The sequence below is a fragment of the Vulpes vulpes genome, chromosome 8 (assembly GCF_048418805.1).
Source record: "Vulpes vulpes isolate BD-2025 chromosome 8, VulVul3, whole genome shotgun sequence".
NCBI classification, from domain to species: Eukaryota; Metazoa; Chordata; class Mammalia; order Carnivora; family Canidae; genus Vulpes; species Vulpes vulpes.
Genome location: NC_132787.1, coordinates 51,804,420 through 51,831,503, shown reverse-complemented (window position 1 = coordinate 51,831,503; position 27,084 = coordinate 51,804,420). Strand labels below are relative to the sequence as shown.

The window sequence follows — 27,084 nt, the reverse complement described above, 5'->3', positions numbered from 1 at the left end:
GGGTTTTTTTTTTTTTTAATTTTTATTTATTTATTTATGATAGTCACACAGAGAGAGAGAGAGAGAGAGAGAGAGAGAGGCAGAGACACAGGCAGAGGGAGAAGCAGGCTCCACGTACCGGGAGCCCAACGTGGGATTCGATCCTGGATCTCCAGGATCGCGCCCTGGGCCAAAGGCAGGCGCTAAACCGCTGCGCCACCCAGGGATCCCTATTTTTCAGGGTTTTTTAGGTATAATTTACATACTATAAAAATCACCCACGTTAAGTGTATAGTTTGAGTTTAGTAAATTAATACAGTGGTGCAGTCTTCACAGTCTGGTTTTAGAATACTTGGAATTACCCTCATACCTGTTTGCCTACCTTCTCTATTTTCACCCCTAAGTAACCACTGATCTGCTTGCTTCCTTTTTGCCTTTTTTAGAAATTTCATATAAGTAGAATCACAATTTGTTGGCTTTGTGTCTGGTTTCTGTTGATTAGCATAATGTTTTTGAGATTAATTTATGTTACTGCATGTATTCATAATTTTCTCCCATTTTTTTGCTGATTAATACTCAGTTTTATAGATACACCACATGTTTTTATCCATTTTAAAATTGATGAATATTTGGGTTGTTTCCAGTTTGGGAGGCTATTAGGAATAATGCTGCTATGTATATTTATGTATAAATTTTTATATAGTCGTTATGTTTCATGACTCTGGGTATTCCACCTAGGAATAGAATTACTAAGTCTTAGGGTAGATGTATATTTGAATTTTAAGGAAGCTGCCTTAGTGTTTTTTTTTTTTTAATTTTCTAATTTATTTATGATAGTCACACACACACAGAGAGAGAGAGAGAGGCAGAGACATAGGCAGAGGGAGAAGCAGGCTCCATGCACCGGGAGCCCGACGTGGGATTCGATCCTGGGTCTCCAGGATCGCGCGCTGGGCCAAAGGCAGGCACTAAACCCCTGCACCACCCAGGGATCCCTGCCTTAGTGTTTTCAGAGGGGGTAGCTATATCATTTTACATTCCCACTAGCAAAGTATGGGATTCCAGTTTCTTTACGTCCTTGACAATGCTTAATATTGTCAGACTTTTAGCCATTCTAGTGTGTATATGGTGCTATCAAATTGTAATTTGCATTTTCCTAAGGAAATTGAGCACCTTTTCACATACGTACCTGCCATTTATGTATGTTCTTTGGGGAAACATCATTCAAATCTGTAGTCTTTTTTTTTTTTTTTTTTTTTTGGAATTGAGTTGTCTTTTTTATTGTTGATTTACAGAACTTAGGCTTTAGGTACAATTCATTTATCAGATATATTTTGTTTTATTTTGTTTATTTTAAGATTTAATTTATTTATGCATGAGAGAGAAAACAGAGACATAGGCAGAGGGAGATCCAGGATCACACCCCAAGCCAAAGCAGACACTCAGTTGCTGAGCCACCCAGGCATCCTATATCAGATATATTTTATATACACTTTTTCTCAGATGTGGTCTTTTAATTTTCTTAATGTCTTTTAAGAGTAAAACTTCTCGGGATCCCTGGGTGGCGCAGCGGGTTTAGCGCCTGCCTTTGGCCCAGGGCGCGATCCTGGAGACCCGGGATCGAATCCCACATCAGGCTCCCGGTGCATGGAGCCTGCTTCTCCCTCTGCCTGTGTCTCTGCCTCTCTCTCTCTCTCTCACTGTGTGCCTATCATAAATAAATAAAAATTAAAAAAAAAAAAAAGAGTAAAACTTCTCAAGGTAAGGGTTGAAGGTGGTTTGTTTATTTTGCTGATGGCTATCCAGTTTTTCTCCCACCATTTGTTGAAAAGGCTATCCTTTTAGTACCCTGGTCAAAAATCAACTGGCCATGTATATGAGGGTCTATTTCCAGATGCTATTTTGTCACATTATCTTAATATCTATCTTTATACCAGCACCAAACTGCTTGTATTACTGTGAACTTCTGGTATGTTTTAAAAATCACTTCATGAAAGTGCTCCAGATTTATTTGCATTTCATATAACTTCAAAATAAATTTTTGGATCAGCTTGTCAGTTTCTATCAAAAACATTTTTTAGGGGCAGCCCGGGTGGCTCAGCAGTTTAGTGCTGCCTTCAGCCCCAGGCCTGATCCTGGAGACCCAGGATCAAGTCCCACGTCGGGCTTCCTGCATGGAGCCTGCTTCTCCCTCTGCCTGTGTTTCTGCCTCTCTCTCTCTCTCTCTCTCTCTCTCTCTGTGTGTCTCTTATGAATGGATAAATAAAATCTTAAAAAAAATTTTTTTTAAACCTGCTAGGATTTTTAATAGGAACTATATTGACTGTAAAGGTGAATTTAGGGAGCATTATCTTTTAAACAAATACACGGTTTCCTAATGCGTGAATATGGTACATCTCATAAGTGTTTTATTTTTAATGCTAATGTGAATGAAATTATTTATTTAATTTCATTTTAGGGTTGTTTGTTGCTAGGATATGAAAATTAAGTTGATTTTTGTGTATTAATCTTATAGCCTGTGACCTTATTAAGCTCACTTATTCTAGAATTGTTTTTGTGGATCCCTTGGGATTTTCTAATATTACCTCATGCCAAATAAAATCAATTTTACTTCTTCCTTTCTAATCTAGATGTCTTTTATTTCTTTTTCTTGCCTTATTGTTCTCTAGAATCTTCATACAATGTTGAATAAGTTTTGAGAGCAGAAAATTTTTTTTTTTTTTTTTTAAGATTTGTTTCTTTCTTCATGAGAGACACAAAAAGAGGCAAGAGACATAGACAGGGAGAAAAGCAAGGCTCCTCAAAGGGAGCCCAATGCAGAACTCGATCCTAGAACCCCGGGATCACACCCTGAGCCAAAGGCAGATATGCTCAACCACTGAGCCACCCAGGTGTCCCCAGACATCTTTTCCTTGCTCCTGAGCTTTAAACATTAATTGTAATGTGAGCTGTAGGGTTTTTGTAGATAGTCTTTATTGGGTTGAAGGCAGTTGCTTCTACTCCTTGTTTGCTGAGAGCCAATCATGGCTTGATTGGATTTTAGATTTTGTCAGTTACCTTTTCTGTATCATCTGTAGATAATCATATAGGTTTTGTCCTTTTTCTTATTAATAAGGAGTATTCCAATAATGATTTTTCAGATATTAAACCAGCTTTGCATTCCTAGAATAACTTCTAACCCCACCCTTGCCACTTTGTCTTAGTGTGTAATCCGTTTTATAGGTTTCTGTATTAGATTTGCTAATTTAAAAAAAATTTTTTTTAAAGATTTATTTATTTATTCGTGAGAGATACAGACAGAGAGAGAGGCAGAGACACAGGCAGAGGGGGAAGCAGGCTCCCTGCAGGGAACCGGATGCAGGCTTGATCCCAAATCCCGGGATCAGGACCTGAGGGAAAGACAGGTGCCCAGCTGCTGAGCCGCCCAGGCATCCCAACTAATATTTTGTTAAGAATTGTTGCACCTATGTTCATGAGGGCTGCTGGATTATCATTTTATTGTGATATGTCTTTTTGGCTTTGGTATTAAGGTATTAATGGGCCTTATAAAGATAAGTTGGGAAATGTTCCCTCCTCTGAGTTCATATGAAATATTTTTGTTTTAAAACTGTATTTATTTGAGAGAGAAAGCAAGAGACAGAGCATGAGCTGAGGGAGAAAGCAGACTCCCTACTGAGCAGGGAGCTGGATGTGGGGCTCCATCCCAGAAGCCTAGAATCATGACCTGAGCCGAAGGCAGACACATAACCAGCTGACCCAGGTGCTTCTGAAATAGTATTATTTCTTCCTTAAATGTTTGATAAATTCAGCAGTGAGACAGTCTTCATTTGGACATTTTTTTTGGAGGACTTTTTTTTGTGGATTTTTTTTTTAATAAGCTTTTTAGTTTGGAATAGTTTTATATTTTTGTAAAATTGCAAAGTTAGTACAGAGTTCTTGCATACTTTTCGCTAGTTTCTTCTAATGTTAGTATTTTATGTTACCATGGTATATTGGTCAAAACTAAGAAGCAAACATGGGGCAGCCCTGGTGGCTCAGCAGTTTAGTACCGCCTTCGGCCCAGGGTGTGTTTCTCTCTCTCTCTCTCTCTCTCTCTCTCTCTCTCTCTCGGTCTCTCATGAATAAATAAATAAAATCTTAAAAAAAAAAAAAAAAGCAAACATGAGTGTGTTATTTTTACCTCAATTATAGATTTTTAATTTCTGGGTTTTTTTCCAATATAGGATGCCACACTGAATTTATTGTGGGAAGGTTTTTAATTACTAATTACTTTTCTTTATCTGATATGTCCCCCCTCCCTTTTTTTTTTTTTTTTAAGAGAAAGAGAGAGAAGCAGAGGCACAGGCAGAGGGAGAAGCAGGCTCCATGCAGGGAGCCCAATGTTGGACTCAATCCTGGGTCTCCAGAATCACGCCCTGGGCTGGAGGCGGCGCTAAACCGCTGAGCCACCCAGGCTGGCCCCCCCCCCCCTTTTAAAGATTTTGTTTATTTATTCTTAGAGACACTCACACAGAGAGAGAGGCAGAGACAAAGGCAGAGGGAGAAACGGGCCCCATACGGAAGCCAGACGTGGGACTCGAGTTCTCTCTATATTTGTCCTAGTTGAAATTAATTGAATTTGGACCTGTAGATTCAAGTTTTTCATCAAATTTAGAAGTGTTTCAGTATTTCATTTTTTAAACTATATTTTTTCAATGTATTTTTTTTAAGATTTTAAGTAATCCCTACACCCAACATCAAGTCAAACTTAAGACCCCAAGATCAAGTTGCATGTTCTACCAACTGAGCCATCCAGGTGCCCTAGTCCTTATTTCCTCATATTTTATCTGGCCCCTTCTTTCTCGCCTTGCCTTCTGAGATCCCCATTACGTATATGGTAGGACACCTCACATTGTCCCATAAATCTTTGAAGCTCTGTTCATTTTTCTTTAGTCTTCTCTTTGTGCTTTGGATGGGACAGTTTCTCTGTACAAGTATCTACATTCTAGTTTACTTATTCTCCTGCCATTTTAAACTTGCTTTTTTAGTTTTTGTAATTTGAATTCTGGAATTTCCATTTGCTTCTTTTTATCGTCAACTCTTTTGTTTACTGAGTATTAGCATATTAGCATATAGCATTTTAAGTCTTTGAACGTAATTTGTTTTAGCTCTTAGAGCATATTTATACATGCAGTTTCTAAGTCCATGCAGCATGTCTGTTTCTCTTTTTTTTTTTTTTAAAGATTTTATTTTATTTATGTATTTGAGAGAGACAGAGAGAGGGAGAGAGAGAGAGAGGCAGAGACACAGGCAGAGGGAGAAGCAGAAGAAGAAGCAGGCTCCATGCAAGGAGCCCAACACGGGACTCGATCCAGGACTCCAGGATCACGACCTGAGCTGAAGGCAGCGCTAAACTGCTGAGCCACCCAGGCTGCTCAGCAAGTCTGTTTCTATTACCAGGGTTTGTTCCCTGAGCATAGGTCTCACTTTTCCTGTTTCATCATTTTTTGTTGAAAGCTGGACATTTTAGGTAATACAGCAAGTCTGAATTTTAGAGTTTCTGTTTTCTTTTTCTTTTTTGATGGAGGACAGGCAGAGGGAGAGAGAATCTTAAGCTCCACTCCCAACATGGAGCCTGATGCAGGGCTCAAACAACCATGACCTGAACCAAAATCAAGAGTTAGATACTTGACCAACTGAGCCACCCAGGCGCCCCTCTGTTTTCTTTTTCATTCTTTCAAGTAATTTTTCTCAGACTGCCAACTCTTTCTTCCCTTTAGTGTGCAGCTGACGTCTCTGCTTGGTTTTTATTTTTTTTTAATTTAAGATTTATTTAAATAAATGATGATTTAAATTAATGATGATCATGATAGACATAGAGAGAGAGAGAGAGGCAGAGACATAGGAGGAGGGAGAAGCAGGCTCCATGCCAGGAGCCCTACGTGGGACTCGATCCAGGGACTCCAGGATCGCACCCTGGGCCAAAGGCAGGCGCTAAACCACTGAGCCACCCAGGGATCCCTCTGCTTGGTTTTTAAATTTAAACTATATGTTAGCTTGGCTCCTAACAGTTGCCCCCCTTTTAAAAATAGTTTAGCCATTGAGTTTTACAGAGATATAGAGAATGCATTCAAAGTTGCATCTAGTTCTCAAGTCTCTGGGTTTCTTGGATCTTTTCTGTATGTGCATAGTTTAGCAGTCACCCACAGATTCATATATACATATAACTTTATATAAGGTTGGCTCTTGGGCAGCCCCGGTGGCGCAGCGGTTTAGCGCCGCCTGCAGCCCGGGGCGTGATCCTGGAGACCCGGGATCGAGTCCCACATCGGGCTCCCTGCATGGAGCCTGCTTCTCCCTCTGCCTGTGTCTCTGCCTCTCTCTCTAGCTGTGTCTCTATGAATAAATAAATAAAATCTTAAAAAAAAAAAAAAAAAATAAGGTTGGCTCTTAACAGTTGCCCCCCTCCTTTTTTTTTTTACATTGTTTAGCCAGTGAGTTGTGGTTTTGTTTTATAAATTTTATTTATTTATTTTAGAGAGTATGTGGAGAGGAGGGGAAGATGGAGAAGGGAGAGAAAACGAAGCAGACTGTGCTGAGCACAGAGCCCAACACCGGGCTTGATCCTACCACCTTGAGATCATGATCTGAGCCAAAGTCAGAAGTCAGATGGTCAACCAACAGCGCCACAGAGGTGCCCCTAGCCAGTGAGTTCTACAGAGGTATAGAGAATGCATTCAGAGTTGCATCTAGTTCTCAAGTCTCCATTGACTCTCCTGGGTCTTCTCTGCATGTGCGTAGTTTAGCAGTCACTCAAGAAGGCATAGAAAATTTGTCTAAGGGGATCCCTGGGTGGCTCAGTGGTTTAGCGCCTACCTACCTTCGGCCCAGGGCGTGATCCTGGAGTCCCAAGATCAAGTCCCACGTCAGGCTCCCCGTGTGGAGCCTGCCTCTCCCTCTGCCTGTGTCTCTGCCTCTCTCTCTCTCTCTCTCTCTCTCTGTGTCTCTCATGAATAAATAAATAAAATCTTTAAAAAAAAGAAAGAAAAAATTTGCCTAAGCCTGTCCATGGCTCTCTCATTTTCAGGATCTTGTTTTGTTGTTGTTGTTGTTGTTGTTGTTTTTTAAGATTTTATTTATTTATTCATGACAGAGACAGGGAGAGAGAGAGAGAGAGAGAGAGAGAGAGAGAGAGAAACAGCCTCCGTGCTAGGAGCCTGACGTGGAACTTGATCCCTGGTCTCCAGGATAACACCCTAGGCTGAAGGTGGCACTAAACCACAAGGCCACCAGGGCTGCCCACAGGATCTTGTTAAATTTCTGACTGGTTTGCTGCTCACACTGTACACGAGCTGCAGCCTCAGACTAACAAAGCTGCTCATTGTTATGGCTAGGCCTCAGTGGTAAAGTTGTAGTTTCCGCTCATCAGGTGGAGTAGGGATAGGAGCTGCCCCAAGCAGGAGGTACACAGACTTAACTTTCCTTGCCAGAATTTTAGCAGTTTTTTTTTTTTTTTTAAAGATTTTGTTTGTTTGTTCATGAGAACACAGAGAGAGAGAGAGAGAGAGAGAGAGAGAGAGGCAGAGACACAGGCAGAGTGAGAAGCAGGATCCATGCAGGGAACCCGACATGGGACTCAATTCCGGGTCTCCAGGATCATGCCCTGGGCTGAAGGCGGCTAAACTGCTGAGCCACCCAGGCTGCCCTAGCAGTTTTTTAAGAACAAATACTTCTCAATTTATTGTCTTTGGTCAATTTCCAGTGCCCTGAATTGATTGTTTTTAACAATTTTTTCTAGTTTTATACTTGTTTTCTGCATAGGAGAGTCCTTTTCATATCACTCTTATCAGAAGTGCCATAGTTTTAACTATTTTTTAACTGTATAAATGGAATGATAAAAAAAAAAAGGAATGATATGTAGTGTATATATTCTTCAATCATTTCTTTAACATCATGCTGATGTGTGATGCTTATTTCAGTAACTGCACTATTACTATTTCATTGTATGAATATCACAATATATTTATATCTCAGTCTGTTGATGTTTTGTTTTCAGTTCAAATAATGCTCTAAATATTCTTAGACATAACTCCTGATCCATTTTATTTTTGTTTATTTTAATTTAAATTTTCTTAGCAAACAGTGCAATATTGGTTTCTGGAGTAGAATTCATTGCTTCATCACTTACATACGACACCCATTGCTCATCACAAGTGCCCTCTTTGATACCTATCACCCACCTAACCCATCCCCCCACCCACTTCCCTCCATCAGCCCTCTCTTTTCTTTCTTTTTTTTTTTTTTAAAGATTTTTTTTTTTAATTTTTATTTATTTATGATAGTCACAGAGGGAGAGAGAGAGAGAGAGGCAGAGACACAGGCAGAGGGAGAAGCAGGCTCCATGCACCGGGAGGAGCCCGACGTGGGATTCGATCCCGGGTCTCCAGGATCATGCCCTGGGCCAAAGGCAGGCGCTAAACCTCTGCGCCACCCAGGGATCCCAGCCCTCTCTTTTCTATCGTTAAGAGTCTCTTATGATGGGATGCCTGAGTGGCTCAGTGTTGACTACCTGCTTTTGGCTCAGGGTGTGGTCTTGGAGTCCCAGGGTCAAGTCCCACACTGGGCTCCCTGCGTGGAGCCTACTTCTCCCTCTGCCTGTGTCTCTGCCTCTCTCTCTGTCTCTCATGAATATTTTTTTTTTAAATCTTTGAAAAAAAAAGAATCTTTTATGATGTGCAAGAATCTTTCTATTCTGGTAGTCTTACTAAATTTTTAGGATAGGTATACTGTAAGAGTGGAGTTGCGAGTTTTTAGGATATAGAAATTCTAACATTACTGGATAAGTAACAGTTTCAAAGCAGTTGTACCAATTTTATATTTATAACTACCAGTGGGTAAATTGTCCTATGTGCCACATCTTAGACAACACTTGGTATTGTGGTGTTTAAATTTTATTTCCCTACTGATGAACTTGAGAATCTTTTTACATGTTAATGAGTCATCTGTAGTTTATCGTTAAAATGTCTTTTCATGTCTCTTGCTTGTTTGCTCAATGATCATTTGCCCCTTTTTTTGATTCATAGGAAGTCTTTACGTATCACAACCACTAATCCTTTGCAGTTATGAGTTGTAAACATCACTCCCAGCTAATGGTTTATCTTTACTTTTTATGTTATTTATTGATAAACAGAAGATATAATTTTAGCATTTTATGGTCATTGCTTTTTTTTTTTTTAAGATTTTATTTATTTATGAGAGACAGAAAGAGAGCAGAGACATAGGCAGGGGGAGAAGCAGGCTCCCTTTGGGGAGCCTGATGCAGGACTCAATCTCAGGACCCCAGGATCACGACCTGAGCCAAAGGCAGATGCTCAACCACTGAGCCACCCAGGTGCCCTGGTCATTGCTTTTTATATCCTTTCTGCTCTGAAGCTTTATTATAAAGATCTCTTATGTTGCCTTTGAAACTTTCATAGTTTTGCCTTTCACATTTTAAGTCTTTAATCCAACTGAAATTTATTTTTTGTATAGTATTTGAGGTAAAGATCTACTAAATTTTTTTCATATGGTTATTAATCAGTGTTCCAGTGCCACTTATTGAAATGAGTCCCTTTTTTTTTTAATTTATTTATTTATGATAGTCACAGAGGGGGGGGGGAAGGGGGTGCAGAGACACAGGCAGAGGGAGAAGCAGGCTCCATGCACCGGGAGCCCGATGTGGGACTCGATCCCAAGTCTCCAAGATCGTGCCCTGGGCCAAAGGCAGGCGCCAAACCGCTGCGCCACCCAGGGATCCCGAAATGAGTCCCTTCTTACTGATATATATGGTCTACTTGTCAAAGTATTTCCATATATTTGTGAGTTTATTTTGAGACTTTCTATTCTGTTTCATTGATCTGTCATTTTTTCTTATGTCAATTCTATATTGTGTGTAACTGCGCTTTGTAAGTTTCCATATCTGTTAACTCTAGCATCTCACTTTATTTTCTTCTTTGTGGACATCCTCGTTCTTTTTACTTGTCATATTTACATATATATATGTATGTGTATATGTGTATTTGAGAATCAACTTGTCATGTTCCCCTCTCCCGCCCCCCCCCAAAAAAAACTATTGATAATATTAAAAAAGATCAATTTAGGGATAGCTATTTCATACTGTTAAATTCCTCTACACAAAAATAAAATTTTAGTACTTAACATTTTTCAGTAAAGTTGATGGTTGCACAATGTTATCACTGTACTTAATACTTCTGAATTGTACACTTAATAATGGTTAAGTGTGGTATACTTTGTGTTATGTGTATTTTACCACAATAAAAAAAATTGGGGAAAAAATCAGATTTATAGCTGCTGAGAGGGAATACTTTTCCTAGATATTTGACATCTGGGGATAAAAAGCAACGTAAAACCACATGTTGATTATGTGTAAAAGGATGGAGAAGGGAAAGAGTACATATGTACATTTACAAGGTATCCTTGGCTGCAAAAGAAATGGATAATACTGGTTTCTTCTGAGGAGAGTAACTAGGAGTCTGAGGGAAATCTGTTTACTATGTGTCCTTTTATAAGAGGGTCCTTGGGATCCCTGGGTGGCGCAGCGGTTTGGCGCCTGCCTTTGGCCCAGGGCGCGATCCTGGAGACCTGGGATCGAATCCCACGTCGGGCTCCTCCCGGTGCATGGAGCCTGCTTCTCCCTCTGCCTGTGTCTCTGCCCCTCTCTCTCTCTCTCTCTCTCTCTGTGTGACTATCATAAATAAATAAAAATTTTAAAAAATAAAAAATAAAAAATAAATATAAGAGGGTCCTTTTTGGGTTCATGTAAATTTTTTGGAATTGGGCATTAGCAATAATTGTACAATTTTGTTAATATACTACAAACCACTGAATTAAACATTTCTAAAAGGATAAATTTTATGCTATGTGAATTATTTCTGAATTGAAAAAAATTTTTTAAGATGTATCCATTTATTTTAGAGAATTAGTGCAAGCAGGACGGGCAGAGGGAGAGAGAATCCCAAGCATATTCCATGCTAAGTGCAAAACCCAACATGAGGCTTGGTCTCACAACCCTGAGATCACGATCTGAGCCAAAACCAAGAGTCGGACACCCCACCCAACAAACTCTGCCACCCAGGCACCCCTGAATTTTAAAAAGCATTTTAAATGAAATTTAAAACTCATTTCCTTGGTTGGACTAGCCACATTTCATGTGCTTAGTAGCCAGATATTAATAGGTTGAATAGTGCAGATATAGAACAAATCTGTCACAGCAGGAAGTTCTACTAGACAGCACTACTCAAGAGTAAACATTTTTGCTTCATTCATTGACTACATCTGATGTTTCAAATCATTCTAATAGGGCACCTGAGTGGCTCACAGTCAGTTGAGTGTCTGCCTTTGGCTCAAGTCATGATCCCAGAATCCTAGGACCGAGTCCTACATCAGGCTCCTTCTTCAGTGGGGAGTCTGCTTCTGTCTCTCAAGTAAATAAATAATCATTCAAATAATTCATAAGCAAATTGTTATAAAAATTTGAAGCAGCATGTGGGTGGGTGGGTCTGCCTGTTAAGTGTCTACCTTCCAGTCGAGTTATGATCCCAGGGTCCTAGGATCGAGCCCCACATCCGGCTACTTGCTCAGCTGGGAGTCTGCTGCTCCCCTTACCTGTGCACTCGCTCTCTTACTCGCTCCCTCTCAAATATATATTTTTTAAAATGTAAATATACAGTGCACCTGGGTGGCTCAGTCAGTGAAGTGTCTGCCTTTTGCTCAGGTCATGATCCTAGAGTCCTGGGATTGAGTCCTGCATCAGGTACCCTGCTCAGAGGGGAGCCTGATTCTCCCTCTCCCACTCCCCCTGCTTGTGTGTGCTCTCTGTCAAATAAATAAAATCTTCAGAAAAGTGTAAAAATTCTGTAGACTACCACCTGTCACAGTACTTTATCCTCAGGTAAGCACTGTCACCTATTTGTTGTCACCTGTCTTTCTGGACCATTTAGTACTTTTGTATATATAGCTATATATGGTTTTCAGTTGTAATTAGTAATTGTTCCGTGATAATGTTTTCAGTAGCTTAGTTATAATACATGCAAATAAAATGCCTTAATGAAAAAAAAGTAGCTTAATTATTGATTTCTTGGAAATTCTTACATGTAAGTTTCTTATACTCATTAGAGCTTTTCTCATCCATAGGTGATGCTGGGAGCAGAACTCCCAAAGACCAGAAGGTGAGTTGGGACGGGGAAGGTAAAGATGACAGGTAAGAATAAGAAGATTGGAGAAACTTCTGGCCTGACCGTTCTGTCAGTTCAGACATCAACATAATCACGCACTCTATAATCAGCCCTGTGGGCTCTAGTCCTCTTACAGCTGTTCTAAGGATGCAGCAGAGGTTACATAGATGCATGCCCTGAGTGATGTATGAATGTAGAATTTGGCAGTGATCAGCTAGGTGAGATTAATCAAGGGAATTTCCCTAAAGCTGATTTCTGAACCAGATTTCTAAGGAAGGGCAGTTTTCTGCCCTGACACCTGAGTGGCTCAGTGGTTGAGCATCCACCTTGGGCTTGGGGCGTGATCTTGGAGTCCCAGGATCAAGTACCACATCGGGCTCTCCCCACAGGAAGCCTGCTTCTCCCTCTGCCTCTGCCTTTCTGTGTCTCTCATGAATGAATAAATAAAATCTTAAAAAAAATAAGGAAGGGCAGTTTTGCTTGATAAAATAACCATAACTTCTCAACCATAACCCATTCTATTTTGTTTTTTGAAAGACAAGTTCTTATTCTCAAGTCTAACGTGCTATTTTATTTTATTTAAAAAAAATTTTTTTTAACATTTTATGTATCCATTCATGAGAGACAGAGAGAGACACAGGCAGAGGGAGAAGCAGGCTCCATGCAGGTAGCCCGATGTGGGACTTGAACCTGGGACTCCAGGATCACGCCCTGGGCCGAAGACAGGCACCAAACCGCTGAGCCACCCAGGGATCTGCTAACATGGTATTTTATTTTATTTTTTTTATTTTATTTTTTTTAATTTATTTATGATAGTAACAGAGAGAGAGAGAGAGGCAGAGACATAGGCAGAGGGAGAAGCAGGCTCCATGCACCGGGAGCCTGATGTGGGATTCGATCCCGGGTCTCCAGGATCTCGCCCTGGGCCAAAGGCAAGCGCCAAACCACTGTGCCACCCAGGGATCCCTAACATGGTATTTTAAAACTTGTTTCCCTCATCACCTTCTTTACAGCTCCGTGAAGCTATGGCTGCCTTAAGAAAGTCAGCTCAGGATGTCCAGAAGTTCATGGATGCTGTCAACAAGAAGAGCAGTTCCCAGGATCTACATAAAGGTTAGGGTCAGGAGGTACCTCGCTCGGTATAGGTGGTGGGAATCGGGGAGTGAATTCCTACAGAGATTTCATGGGTAACTGGCTTTGTTTTAGCATCTCAGAATCCTCATCCACCTCCGTTGGGTCCTTTAAATACAGGTTTTCCTTGTCTGCTTAAGTCTTTCGTCTGCTGATTTTCAAATGTGTAGTGGCTTTAAATACATTTTTAGGGGGCAGCCCTGGTGGCGCAGCGGTTTAGCGCCGCCTGCAGCCCGTGGTGTGATCCTGGAGACCCAGGATTGGGTCCCACATCGGGCTTCCTGCATGGAGCCTGCTTCTCCCTCTGCCTGTGTCTCTGCCTCTCTCTTCGCTCTCTGAATGAATAAATAAATAAATCTTTTAAAAATATAAATAAATAAATACATACATACATACAAACATACATACATTTTTAGGGACGCCAGGGTGGCTCAGCAGTTAAGCGTCTGCCTTCGGTTCAGGGCGTGATCCAGGAGTCCCGGGATCGAGTCCCCGTCAGGCTTCCTGCATGGAGCCTGCTTCTCCCTCTGCCTATGTCTCTGCCTCTCTCTGTGTGTGTCTCTCATGAATAAAAAAATAAATAAAATCTTAAATAAATAAAATACATTTTTAGCTTCGTGCTCATGATTACTTCTAAATTTTTTTATTTTTATTTTTTTAATTTTTTATGATAGTCACAGAGAGAGAGAGAGGCAGAGACACAGGCGGAGGGAGAAGCAGGCTCCATGCACCGGGAGCCTGATGTGGGATTCGATCCCGGGTCTCCAGGATCGCGCCCTGGGCCAAAGGCAGGCGCCAAACCGCTGCGCCACCCAGGGATCCCCTCATGATTACTTCTAGATGGAGATTAGAAGAGAGCAACTCAAACTCTTACACAGAGGTCTAAGGGAAGCTTTGTCAAATCAAACTGTTAATAGATCCTCTACTGGAAAATGTTTTATAAGTGCTACTTAGCATTTAATGAGTATAATTAATATTGTTAATAAGGAGTTGAGAACACTTGGTTAAAGTGAGTGTTCTTAAATTACTTGTGAACTTCAATTATGCAGGTTTCTCCTGTTAGCATAAATAGCTAAGTCAGCTCTGTTTTTTGTTTCTGCCTAGGAGAGCAGCGAAAGTGACTAAGAATCAATGAATATCCCCTTTCCCCAGTTACCTTATTGTACCTTCTTTACGTTTCTATTTACTATCCCCAATCTATGCCATATCTTTTTAGAATTTCTTTCCTTTCTTCTGTAGGAACCTTGAGTCAGATGTCTGGAGAACTGAGCAAAGATGGTGACCTGATAGTCAGCATGCGCATCCTGGGCAAGAAGAGAACTAAGACATGGCACAAAGGCACTCTTATTGCCATCCAGACGGTTGGTATGTTCAGGATAGAAGAGCTAATGAAAGGCAACCTACAGGTCTCCATTGCTGATCGATCATTTCTTTTTCCCACAGCTTTGCCTTTTGTCTCTCATGTAGCAGTCAGGATTTACACAGAAGCTGATGGTTTTAAAATTTTTTGTGTATCTTTTCCTTTTACTCAGGACCAGGAAAGAAGTACAAGGTGAAATTCGACAATAAAGGAAAGAGTCTACTGTCGGGGAACCATATTGCCTATGATTACCACCCTCCTGCTGACAAGCTGTTTGTGGGCAGTCGAGTGGTGGCCAAATACAAGGATGGGAATCAGGTCTGGCTCTATGCTGGCATTGTAGCTGAGACACCAAACGTCAAAAACAAGCTCAGGTACCTGGACAGAGGATTGTAAAAAGAGTGAAGGCCAGTAGCAAATCATCTGCTGTATTCAAATAGATCTCACAAATAGCCTTTGTGTTTAGTCCCCAGTGACTAGAAACCCTTGCTCATTCTTTATGACAGGAGTTGGATGGGTGATTCTTCCTCCTTTTTCTCTTTTTTTTCTCAAGAAGAAACTTGGAAGAAACTAAGGAGAGTCCTCAAGATTGTTTAATGGTTAGGGGAATAGAAAGAAAGAGACTAAATGTTTCTAGCAAAATAGTCTGATAGTTGAACAAGATTAAATAGCTTTGGAAAAGTGGAAGTAAGTTGGTTAGATTGAGAGAGAACTCCTAACTCTTAGAAGGAATAATAATGGGAAGGAAGTAGTAGACTAGAACATTTTCCTAGGAGTGTGTCCTGTTTGTGATCAAGATTGGAAGCTATGATAATTTCTGTAGGTCATGTTTAATATCATAACCCCGATCTTTCTTTCATTACTCTTTACTTACAGGTTTCTCATTTTCTTTGATGATGGCTATGCTTCCTATGTCACACAGTCTGAGCTATATCCCATTTGCCGGCCACGTGAGTGTCCTTCCTTTTTGAGTTTTATCCATTTTCTCATCTATCTTGTATTTTTTCTTAAGATAATCAATTGGAAAGCCCTGGTGCTTCCGTCTCAAAGAGCATAAGTTTGATTAATGTTCTTTGGGAGATACAGTTCTACTTGCTTTTCTCTAGTTCTGGGTCTTTCTAGTCAGAGTGGGACATGAGGAGATCATGACTGACCCTGGGTGGAATCTCATATTATAACCGTGTTTTGATTTCATTATTGAGTGATTTAGGCTTCAGAAGATGTTACTTTTTTCCTAGTTTTATCCTTCATCTAACATTTCTATAAATCTGTAGTCTACATAGTGCTTTCTGCAGAAGCTGAGTTAGATGGAAGTTTCATAGTGTCTTCTATACTTCTGTCTCTGGCTTACTCCTACAAAACAGTTGTTTTTAATTATGAAAGAGTTGACTAACACTGCTCCCTTTCCATATAACATGGCAGAAAATGTATTCAGGGTCCCTTAGAAGTAGCCTGATACAGAATGAGAAAGGACAATTTTTTTTTTATCAACTTCATGATACCACCTGATCTCTCTCTTTTTTTTTTTATCTTTTTATTTATCTCTAGACTTCTATCAAGTTAGCAAGAATTTCCACTTGAATATTCCTAAACAAAACATGCATTTTAATGAAATTAGTGACTCACTTATATTTGCTTATTGCTTAGTTAGTACTTACTTGATCCATTTGTGCATTTACACAATAGGTTCGGTATTTTTAGGAAGTCTTGGTTTTGCTTCCCTTGAGGTTATGTTTTCTTCATTTATTTTTTCTCTCTCTCCCAACTTAAAAAATGCCCAATGTCTCCTTGCCAACCATTAATTTTTTCCTATTAAGACATGCCCAGCGGTGACTGGGTGGCAAAGTTGATAGAGCATGCAACTCTTTTTTTTCTTTTCTTTTTTTTTTTTTTAGCATGTAATTCTTGATCTCAGGGTCGTGAGTTCAGGCCTCACATTGGGCATAGAGATTACTTGAGAGAGAGAGGGGGGGGGGGGAGAGGAAAGAGAGAGAAGAAAAAAGAAAAGAAAGAGGGCAGCCCAGGTGGCTCAACGGTTTAGCGCCGCCTTCAGCCCAGGGAATGATCCTGGAGACCCGGGATTGAGTCCCACGTCAGGCTCCCTGCATGGAGCCTGCTTCTCTCTCTGCCTCTCTCTCTCTCATGAATAAATAAATAAAATCTTGGAAAGGAAAGGAAAGGAAAAAGGAAAGGAAAGGAAAGGAAAGGAAAGGAAGAGAGAGAGAGAAAGAGAAAGAGAAAGAGAAAGAGAAAGAGAAAAAAAAGAAAAAGACCTGCTCTACTGGGCAGCCCCGGTGGCTCAGCGGTTTAGTGCTGCCTGCAGCTCAGGGTGTGATCCTGGAGACCCGGAATCGAGTTCCACATCAGGCTCCCTGCATGGAGCCTGTTTCTCTCTCTCCTCTCTGTGTATTCTCATGAATAAATAAATAAAATCTTAAAAAAAAAAAAAAAAAAAAAAGACCTGCTCTACTTGCCCTCTCTCAGCCTTCCTTCTTCCTTCCGACAGTGAAAAAGACTTGGGAGGACATAGAAGACATCTCCTGCCGGGACTTCATAGAGGAGTATATCACAGCTTACCCCAACCGCCCCATGGTACTGCTCAAGAGTGGCCAGCTTATCAAGACTGAGTGGGAAGGCACATGGTGGAAGTCCCGGGTCGAGGAGGTGGACGGCAGCCTAGTCAGGATCCTCTTCCTGGTACTCTTCTTCCCCAGAGTTTTAGAGGCAAGGGTCAGGGTGGGATAGGGGAATGTAAGAGGCAGTAATGAGGATGATTTTGTAGTCCTCCATAATTTTCCTCGTTCTTATCCTGTATATTTTCACTGTTCTGGGTCAAATTTTACTTTGTTCTTTTATTTCTCTGTGATAGTTATTAAAAATTAATTCCCTGGGCAGCCTGGGTGGCTCAGTGGTTTAATGCTGCCTTCAGCCCAGGCCTGATCCTGGAAACCCGGGATCGAGTCCCACATCGGGCTCTCTGCATGGAGCCTGCTTCTCCTTCTGTCTGTGTTTCTGACACACACTCTCTCTCTCTCTGTGTGTCTCTCTCATGAATAAATAAATAAAATCTTAAAAAAAAAAAAAAAAGAAAGAAAGAAAATTAATTCCCTGGAGCGCCTGGGTGGCTCAGTCAGTTAAGCATCTGCCTTCAGCTCAGGTCATGATCTCAGAATACCAGGATGGAGCCCCATACCTGGCTCCCTGCTCAGCTGCTGCTTCTCCCTCTGCCCCAGGCCCTCTCCCCCATGCCCGAACTTTGTGCTCATGTGTGCTCGCACTCTCTCTCTCTCAAATAAATAAAATCTTTATTAAAAAAGGAAAGAAAGTCCCTGAATTTAATTATGATGCTAATTTGCATGTTGGTTTGTTTTTCTCTAAGAATATTTACATTGCATGTAGGCACAAAGAAGGCAGTTCCATTTGTCCAGGGTCAGGGTTTTGGTAGCATAGTGAGACAGAAAGGAGGCATCAGAGAATTAGAGTATTCTTTTTCTTTTTTTTTTTCTTTTTCTTTTTCTTTTTTTTTTTTTTTTAAGATTTTATTTTTTTTATTTTTTATTTATTTTATTATTATTTTTTTATTTATGATAGTCACAGAGAGAGAGAGAGAGAGAGGCAGAGACACACACAGGCAGAGGGAGAAGCAGGCTCCATGCACCGGGAGCCTGATGTGGGATTCGATCCCGGGTCGCCAGGATCGCGCCCTGGGCCAAAGGCAGGCGCCAAACCGCTGCGCCACCCAGGGGATCCCTAAAGATTTTATTCATTCATGAGAGACAGAGAGAGAGAAGCAGAGACACAGGCAGAGGGAGAAGCAGGCTACCCACAAGTAGCCCAATGAGGGACTTGATCCTGGACCCCGAGATCACATCCCGAGCTGAAGGCAGAGGCACAACCGCTGAGCCACCCAGGCAACCCTGTTTTTCTTTTTCATATTCCTGATGGCTGTCATGAAGTCTAATAAATTTATTGCATAGCTAGGGAATTTGGGATTCAGGGATATTTCATTCAAGGAGACATATGGAAGCATGTTCTCCACAGATGGCAGGATAGATTCTAGCCTTTAATTCATTTACCTCCATCCTTCCTCCCTCCCAATCCCCTAGGATGACAAAAGATGTGAATGGATCTATCGAGGCTCTACACGGCTGGAGCCCATGTTCAGCATGAAGACATCCTCAGCCTCTGCATTGGAGAAGAAGCATGGGGGACAGCTCAGGACACGTCCAAATATGGGTATGTCCTAAAGGACACTAAAGGGAAGGAAAGAAATGAATAGCAAAGGAGAGTATATACAATGTACAATATGTATATGTAAGAGCTACCCTTTGTTTACCAGGATGATACTAGTGACTCATTAGAAATAGGACGTGTGCACTGAGTTGTTTTCAGTAGTGGTGATGATTTGTGGTGCTACCTTCACATGCTATGGCTCTGATTCACTCTAAATGATTCCATACAAATCTGAAACCACTAGCTTAGGTTAGGGACAGATGTAGTAGTTACCTCTGTTATCCACATGAGGATTATCTGCTTTGTATGTTATTCATGGTCAATTATTTTAAGACCCAAACTGCTTTTGTTTTTATATGTCCCTGGCATACTTTCTGGTTGATTTTTCCTGATAACATTAGTTGATCAAAGAATGCATTTTTTAAATTTTTCACCAAAAAATAAATAAAATATTTCACCAAAGTATAACATAATTACTCATATAAGCTGTGCTTGAGAGAGGAAGATAAAGTCTTACTGAGTCAAAGCCAGTCTATGCCAGTATTTTCACTCATTGGTGTAAATAATGAGAACTGATAGTCTTAACACTTACTCAGAATGTTTCCATTGCTGCTTTTTTACATTGTGTAAATCAAGGATCAAATGTGCCTGAATATACATGGCACAGCTCATCATCTTCAGTGGTCAATTTCCTTTTAACTATAGGTGCTGTGAGGAGCAAAGGTCCTGTGGTCCAATACACCCAAGATCTGGCCAGTACTGGGACCCATTTCAAGCCAGTGGAGCCCCCGCAGCCTACAGCTCCTCCTGCCCCCCCCATCCCACCTGCCCCACCTGTACCCCCTCTGTCCCCACAGGCAGGTGACAATGAGTGAGTGATATTCTTTCTTATTTGCTAGTTTCTTTCATACTACTTTTTCTGTATCCTTTACTGTATGAATGTCTAATCTCTTAGCAGCTTGGAAAGTCAGCTTGCCCAATCTCGGAAGCAGGTAGCCAAAAAGAGCACATCCTTCCGACCGGGATCTGTGGGCTCTGGTCATTCCTCCCCTACCTCTCCTGCACTCAGTGAAAATGTCCCTGCTGGGAAACCTGGGAACAACCAGACATACAGGTGAGAAACTCTCAGGCTCTCTGTGGGGAGGTGGCAACATGGACTAACTGATCACTGTATGGGGACATTCCTTGGTTCCATTGGGCTTAGTAGTTAAGGTTATGATGATAAGGATGTTGGGCTTGAAAGCTTTTTTTTCTTCTTTTTTAAGATTTATTTATTTATTTATTTATTTATTTATTTATTTATTTATTTATTTAAGAGAGAGCATGTGCACGTCCAAATGTGGGGAGGGGCAGAGAGATCTCAAGCAGATTCTGTGCTGAATGCAGAACTGGACATGGAACTCGATCTCATGACCCAGATCTCATGACCTAAGTCTCAGGAGTCAGACTCTAGCTGACCAAGCCACCCAGGCAACCCAAAAGGAAAGCTTTAACCTTGGAATTTTCCAAGAAACAGCATAAAAATAATTGAATTAGAAACTCGGTGCCTTAGAAATATGGAATCACTAGAAAGTCATTTATTAAAACTTGTCACTGGGATGCCTGGGTGGCTCAGCAGTTGAGCATCTATCTGCCTTTGGCTCAGGGCGTGATCCTGGAGTCCCGGGATTGAGTCCTGCGTCAGGCTCTCTTCATGGAGCCTCCTTCTCCTCCCTCTGCCTATGTCTCTGCCTCTCTCTCTCTCTGTGTCTCTCATTAATAGATAAATAAAATCTTTAAAACTTGTCACTGAATATGGTATCCATCATTGGTACAATAGAAAGAGATCACTACTGCCTCTTTTTCCTTGAATCACAGGAGTTAGTGAAGACATCTGTAGGACACCTAAAAGGGGAAAAAGCATCAGTAGAAAACTGGACTCCACTTCCATAATTCACAGGCCAAAAAAATGTCAGGAAAAAGTTTACTATTGCCGTGGAGATATTTTCAGTCTTTGAAGAGTAACCAGGGCCTTTCATTGTCCAGGTTTGGTAAAGCAAGGGAAAACATGACTTCTTTCTGTCATCTGTAGCTTCCCAAACACAGCTGTTTGAAAGATAAGTGGATTGGGCAGCCCGGGTGACTCAGCGGTTTAGTGCCGCCTTCGGCCCAGGGCCTGATCCTAGAGACCTGAGATTGAGTCCTGCGTCAGGCTCCCTGCATGGAGCCTGCTTCTCCCTTTGCCTGTGTCTCTGCCTATCTCTCTCTCTCTCTCTCTCTCTCTCTCTCTCTCATAGATAGATAGATAGATAGATAGATAAATAGATAGATAGATAGGGGATCCCTGGGTGGCTCAGCAGTTTCACACCTGCCTTTGGCCCAGGGTGCAATCCTGGAGTCCCAGAATCGAGTCCCGCGTTGGGCTCCCGGCATGGAGCCTGCTTCTCCCTCTGCCTGTGTCTCTGCCAATCTCTCTCTCTATGTCTATCATAAATAAATAAATAAAAATAAATCTTTTTTTAAAAATTAAATAAAAAATAAATAAATAAATGAAATATTTTTTAAAAAGAAAGAAAAAATGGGTTAGCCAGCTGCAGGGATCCTTACATGGCACGGAGGGCTTATTTCCTCTTACCTGATTTCCTGCATGTCCTTTGCAGATCACCTTTAGGCTCAACAGCCTCTGCTTCAGTAGCGCCGCCAGCACCTCCAGCACCCCCAGCTTTCCATGGCATGCTGGAGCGGGCCCCAGCAGAGCCCTCCTACCGTGCCCCCATGGAGAAGCTCTTCTACTTACCTCATGTGTGCAGCTACACATGTCTGTCTCGAGTCAGGCCTATGAGAAGTGCGCAGTACCGGGGCAAGAATCCTCTGTTGGTCCCACTACTCTATGACTTCCGGCGAATGACGGCCCGCCGCCGAGTTAACCGCAAGATGGGCTTTCATGTTATCTATAAGACACCCTGTGGCCTCTGCCTTCGGACAATGCAGGAGATCGAACGCTATCTTTTTGAGACTGGCTGTGACTTCCTCTTCCTGGAGATGTTCTGTTTGGATCCATATGTTCTTGTGGACCGAAAGTTTCAACCCTATAAACCATTTTACTATATTTTGGACATCACCTATGGGAAGGAAGATGTTCCCCTATCCTGTGTCAATGAAATTGACACAACCCCCCCACCCCAGGTGGCCTACAGTAAGGAACGAATCCCTGGCAAGGGTGTTTTCATTAACACAGGCCCAGAATTTCTGGTTGGTTGTGACTGCAAGGATGGGTGCCGAGACAAGTGAGTTGGTAGGGTAGTTGCTGGCCCTGTCTCCAACTTTGTTATCCTTGCCTTTACTTTCTACCACTTCTTTTGCCTTAGATCTCCATTCATTTCCTATTTACATCATCCCTCAGCTGGAGCTCCTGCCAGAAGACCTCCATGAAAGCTATGAGGGAGGCTTGGGTCTGATGTGGCCCCCACTGCATGACTCTGGGGACTTGTGCCCTGTGTTTGTTTCTCTGATTCTCCTTTTCCTTTGTGTCCGTCCATCATGCTTATAGTTGCCATTTCATTTCATTCTGTCACTCTGTCACGTTCTTACCGTCTTTTCCCTTCTCGTTTACGTGTATGACAGAAGAGAAATTTCACTGTCTTCTCCCTATCCTTCTCTAGTACTTCTTGCCTCTAAATGTCTCACAGCTCTAGCCATCATACCCTTTTTTTTTAAATTCAGGTCCAAATGTGCCTGTCATCAGCTAACTATCCAGGCCACAGCCTGCACCCCAGGTGGCCAGATCAATCCTAACTCTGGATACCAGTACAAGAGACTAGAAGAGTGTCTACCCACAGGGTAAGTAGGGAAAGGCAAAGCACCTCAGAGATGGAGTTCTAAAAATTGGAACCAAAAATAGAGTAACTGAAACCAGGTAAACCAGGTATTTTATCAATTAAATCTTACATACTGAATTTCTTTTTTTTTTTTTTTTTTTTAATATTTATTTATTCATGAGAGAGAGAGAGAGAGAGGCAGAGACCCAGGCAGAGGGAGGAGCAGGCTCCATGCCGGGAGCCCGACGTGGGACTCGATCCCGGGACTCCAGGATTGTGCCCTGGGCCAAAGGCAGGCGCTAAACCACTGAGCCACCCAGGGATCCCCCCCCCCTTTTTTTTTAATATTTATTTATTCATGAGAGAGGCAGAGACACAGGCAGAGGGACATACTGAATTTCTAGTACATGTTTCTTCCTTGGGCTTTGCTTTAAATGAAGACTTCTAATGATTGACTAGGACCTAGCAATTGCAGTTGTTTCTGTTTCATAGTTATATGTATATTCTAACAGACTGTGGTTATGATGGCAAGGGAGACGTGTTCATAGAAAAGTATGCAGGGACCTGGTTATATAGGACTTTGTAAATGATAATAAAAATTAGAACCAAATTGTGGTATGATAGAAAGCTGTTAGAGAATTTTAAGCAGGCAAATTATGCCAGCTGCCTTTTGAAGGTTACCATGGCTTCTTGGTGGAGACTGGGTCTTAGGGCAGCAAAGGTAAAACTGAGAAGTCCACTTAGAATAATTATGGGAATATAGGCGAGAGGTTGTGCTTGCTGGGGCTTACACTAGAGTGCTCATGGAGAGTGGAGCTGAAAGAGGGTAGAGTTGGGATTTGTTTGGCGGTAGAGCTACAGAACTTGATAGATGGACTGGCATGGGAGAGAAGCAGCGGAATCAAGTTCAAGTCCTCTAAACTTTATACTTCAGCAACAAAGTGGGCATTGGTACATTTTACTGAGATGGAAGACTAGAGGAGAAGCAGGTCTGGGTGGAAGTCAGCTTCTGTTCTGGCCATGTTATGTTTGAGGTGCCTCCTAGGCACTCCAAGGAGAAATGTCAAGAAGGCAATGAGATTTCTGGAGAGAAGTATAAGAGCTGGACATAAGAAATTAGGAATTCTGAACACAGAAGTGGTATTTAAAGCCTGGATGAGTTCACCTAGAGAAAATATTGATAATAGAAAAAATTAAAAAAAAAAAAAAAAGAAAAAAAAAATTAAGGGGGCACAGGAGTAAGTACTGGGCTCTCCAACTAGAGACTGAACAGAGGAGGTGAAGCCAGCATATAAATTTGAGAAAGGCAGGTCAGGGAAAGAGGAAGACAATGCAAGAGTTGGATATAAAACTTGGTAAAATGGTTATATATGAACATAGAAACTAACAAACCTGGTGCTCAAGATATACATAATTAGAATAGAAGAGAGGAGAAAAACATGAATGAATACTTCACAGAAATTTTCCCATAATCGAAGAGTCTGTTTGCTTTTTTTCTTTCTTTTTTTAGAGATTTTATTTATTTACTCATGAGAAACACAGAGAGAGAGAGAGAGGCAGAGACACAGGCAGAGGGAGAAGCAGGCTCCATGCAGGGAGCCCCATGTGGGACTTGATCCTGGGTCTCCAGGATCATGACCTAGACCAAAGGCAGACACCCAACTGCTGAGCCACCGAAGCGTGCCTGAAGAGTCTGTTTTCAAATAGAAAATGATAGTCATGTCCTGCATAATGGGTGAAAATATATTATCCCCACTAAAATATTAAAAAATAAAATGTAATCATTATGTCCACAGAACACTGAAGACACAAAATAAAAAACCCTAAAAGCTTCTAAAGAAGAGAAATAGACCACAAAAATACTCAGATACCTTCTGCCTTTGCAAAATGACTTTGGAAGCTAGATGGAAATTAAAGACTCAATTCAGAATTCTAAGGGAAATTATTTCTAACCTGGCATTCTAAACCCCAGGCTATGAATTTTAAGTGTTAAAATAAACTAAAGACATTTTTAAGACATGAAATACCTCAAAATTGTCCCATTAGTCCCCTTCTCAGAAAGTTAACTAGAATTGTTTGCCAGAATGAGGGGAAAAGTCAAGAGCGGGGAAGGCATACGAATCCAAGAAATAGCGGCTCCAACTCAAAAAACGATTGAGGGGGAACCCCACAGATGGTGGGGTGAAAGGGGCTTCTAGGCTAACAGCTATGCACCAGACAGAACAGCCAGTGTGAGAGCAGGGCAAATCTGGCTGCAAGAGAAGCTCTGGGATAATGGGTTTAGTAGAAAACCTGATGTGTCTGAGGATCTTCATAGGCGATCCAGGCCACCAGAGAAATCAGGAGATGAATTTGTGCTGAATGCAAATTGAAAACTAAGCAAAGGAAAAGACCGTTACTAGGTTTAATTGCATCACTGTATCATTTATATTTTAATTATTAAAAAAAAAAAAAAACTTGAGTCTCATAACAATATTTAGATTTGCTAATGCTGGGGGATGCCTGGGTGGCTCGGTGGCTCAGAGGCTGACCGGTTGAGCATCTGCCTTAGGCTCAGGGTGTGATTCTGGGATCTGGGATGGAGTCCCACATCATGCTCCTTGCAGGGAACCCGCTTCTCCCTCTACCTGTGTCTCTGCCCCTCTCTCTCTCTCTCTCTCTCTCTCTCTCTCTCTCTCTCTCTGTGCCCCTCATGAATATATAAATAAAATCTTTAAAAATTTTTTGCTAATGCTATATCTTTTTTCATGTTTGGAATATTTCATTATAATATTTTCAAATAACCACAAATAATGTCATTTCCTTGCCTAAAACTCTAATAGCTTCCCACTGCATTTTGGATTTCATTCTGATTCTTAATCTTGGTCACAAGACACTGTACTCTCTGGCCCCTTCCTATCTCTCTCCCTCCAAAGCTGTTCTAATCACACTGATATTCTTCAGTTTCTGCATCCAGTTTGCCCAGTATTTGCCAGCCTACCTCAAGGGCCTTTGTATAGACTGTGCCCTCTGCTTGGCATCTGTCCAGTGTTCTTTGCATGGGTATCTTCTTTAACCTTGAGCTCTCAGCTTTAATCTCACTGCCTTAAAGAGACCTTTCCTGGCTACTCTAAAACTGGATCAGTTTCCCTCACTTAATGCTCTCATTGAGCACCCTGTTTGTGTTCTTTATAGCATCGGGGCAACTTCCATTTATGTGTTGACTTGCTTTTGTTTTATCTTTTCCATTAGCATGTAAGTTCCATGAGGATGGGAAAGTGTCTGTCTTGTCACCATGGTACCACCAGCAGCTAACTGACCCAGTACCTGGCACATAGTAACCACTCAAACAAATTTTGTTGAGTGAATGAATGATGCTCAGTGTGGCTACTCTGAAAGTTTATATGGTGGTGACTAGAACTAACTTCAAATTCTGACGTCATCCATTCTAAGCTGATCTTGTTTTATTAGCTGTAAAAAGAACTGAACATGAATACCTCTTATTCTCACTGAGGTTTTAAGTTGTTAACAAAGTTGTTTCTTGATATGGTGCTAGTTAAGTTGTGGGTTGTTTTTTTTTTTTTTGTCTTTTTTTTTAAGACTATTTATTTATTCAAGAGAGACACAGAGACTGGCAGAGATATATGCAGAGGGAGAAGCAGGCTCCCTCTGGGGAGCCCAATGCGGGATTCGATCCCAGAACCCTAGGATTACGACCTGAGCCAAAGACAGAGGCTCAACCACTGAGCCACCCAGGTGCCCCAGCTAGTTAAGTTTTGTGTTCAGTTTGTGAAAATTCATTGAGCTGTAGACATGTTATATGTACTTTTCTCTGTATATTATGCTTCCATTGTTTTATTTTTTAAGTAATCTCTAGACTCAATGTGGGGCTCAAACTCATGAACACTGTGATTGAGTTGCATACTCTACCAACTGAGCCAGCCAGATTTTAAAGTTAAAAACTTCCCTAGTTTTTTAAAGTTAAAATACACCCTTATAAGGCTGCTCTGAGGATAGAATAGAGAATGTATATAAAGCATATTGGCATAATGCCAAATACAACATATACATTCAGTGAATAGAAGCTGTTCTTACCACCTTGTCCAAAAGGATAGGACTCATGTCATCAGCTCTCTAATTGTACTTGTCATCTTTCCAAAAGTAGATGTCTCCCTTAAATCTCCATATTAGGCACATAAGAAGTGAAATCCTGGGACGCCTGGATGGCTCAGCGATTGAACATCTGCCTTCGGCTCAGGGCCAGATTCCCGGGTTCGAGTCCCACATCGGGCTTCTTGCATGGAGCCTGCTTCTCCCTCTGCCTGTGTTTCTGCCTCTCTCTCTCTCTGCCTCTCATGAATAAATAAATAAAATCTTAAAAAAAAAAAAAAGT

At 41.4% G+C, this 27,084-nt stretch overlaps 1 protein-coding gene across 4 annotated transcripts in view; it reads left to right on the top strand.

Annotated features, from left to right (window-relative positions):
• Nucleotides 1-27,084, top strand: part of SETDB1 (SET domain bifurcated histone lysine methyltransferase 1) — a 49,994-nt gene that overhangs the window by 17,177 nt on the left and 5,733 nt on the right. For 2 of the 4 annotated variants that reach the window (XM_072766615.1, XM_025983113.2), the window contains 11 exons: nucleotides 12,151-12,185; nucleotides 13,205-13,304; nucleotides 14,562-14,687; nucleotides 14,855-15,056; nucleotides 15,559-15,632; nucleotides 17,189-17,379; nucleotides 18,789-18,918; nucleotides 19,621-19,786; nucleotides 19,874-20,029; nucleotides 21,555-22,181; nucleotides 22,618-22,734. In XM_072766615.1, coding sequence (XP_072622716.1) covers nucleotides 12,151-12,185; nucleotides 13,205-13,304; nucleotides 14,562-14,687; nucleotides 14,855-15,056; nucleotides 15,559-15,632; nucleotides 17,189-17,379; nucleotides 18,789-18,918; nucleotides 19,621-19,786; nucleotides 19,874-20,029; nucleotides 21,555-22,181; nucleotides 22,618-22,734 — 1,924 coding nt within the window. Of the gene's footprint in view, nucleotides 1-12,150; nucleotides 12,186-13,204; nucleotides 13,305-14,561; nucleotides 14,688-14,854; nucleotides 15,057-15,558; nucleotides 15,633-17,188; nucleotides 17,380-18,788; nucleotides 18,919-19,620; nucleotides 19,787-19,870; nucleotides 20,030-21,554; nucleotides 22,182-22,617; nucleotides 22,735-27,084 lie in introns of all 4 variants that reach the window. The other 2 variants (XM_025983112.2, XM_025983111.2) reach the window with 1 other exon arrangement.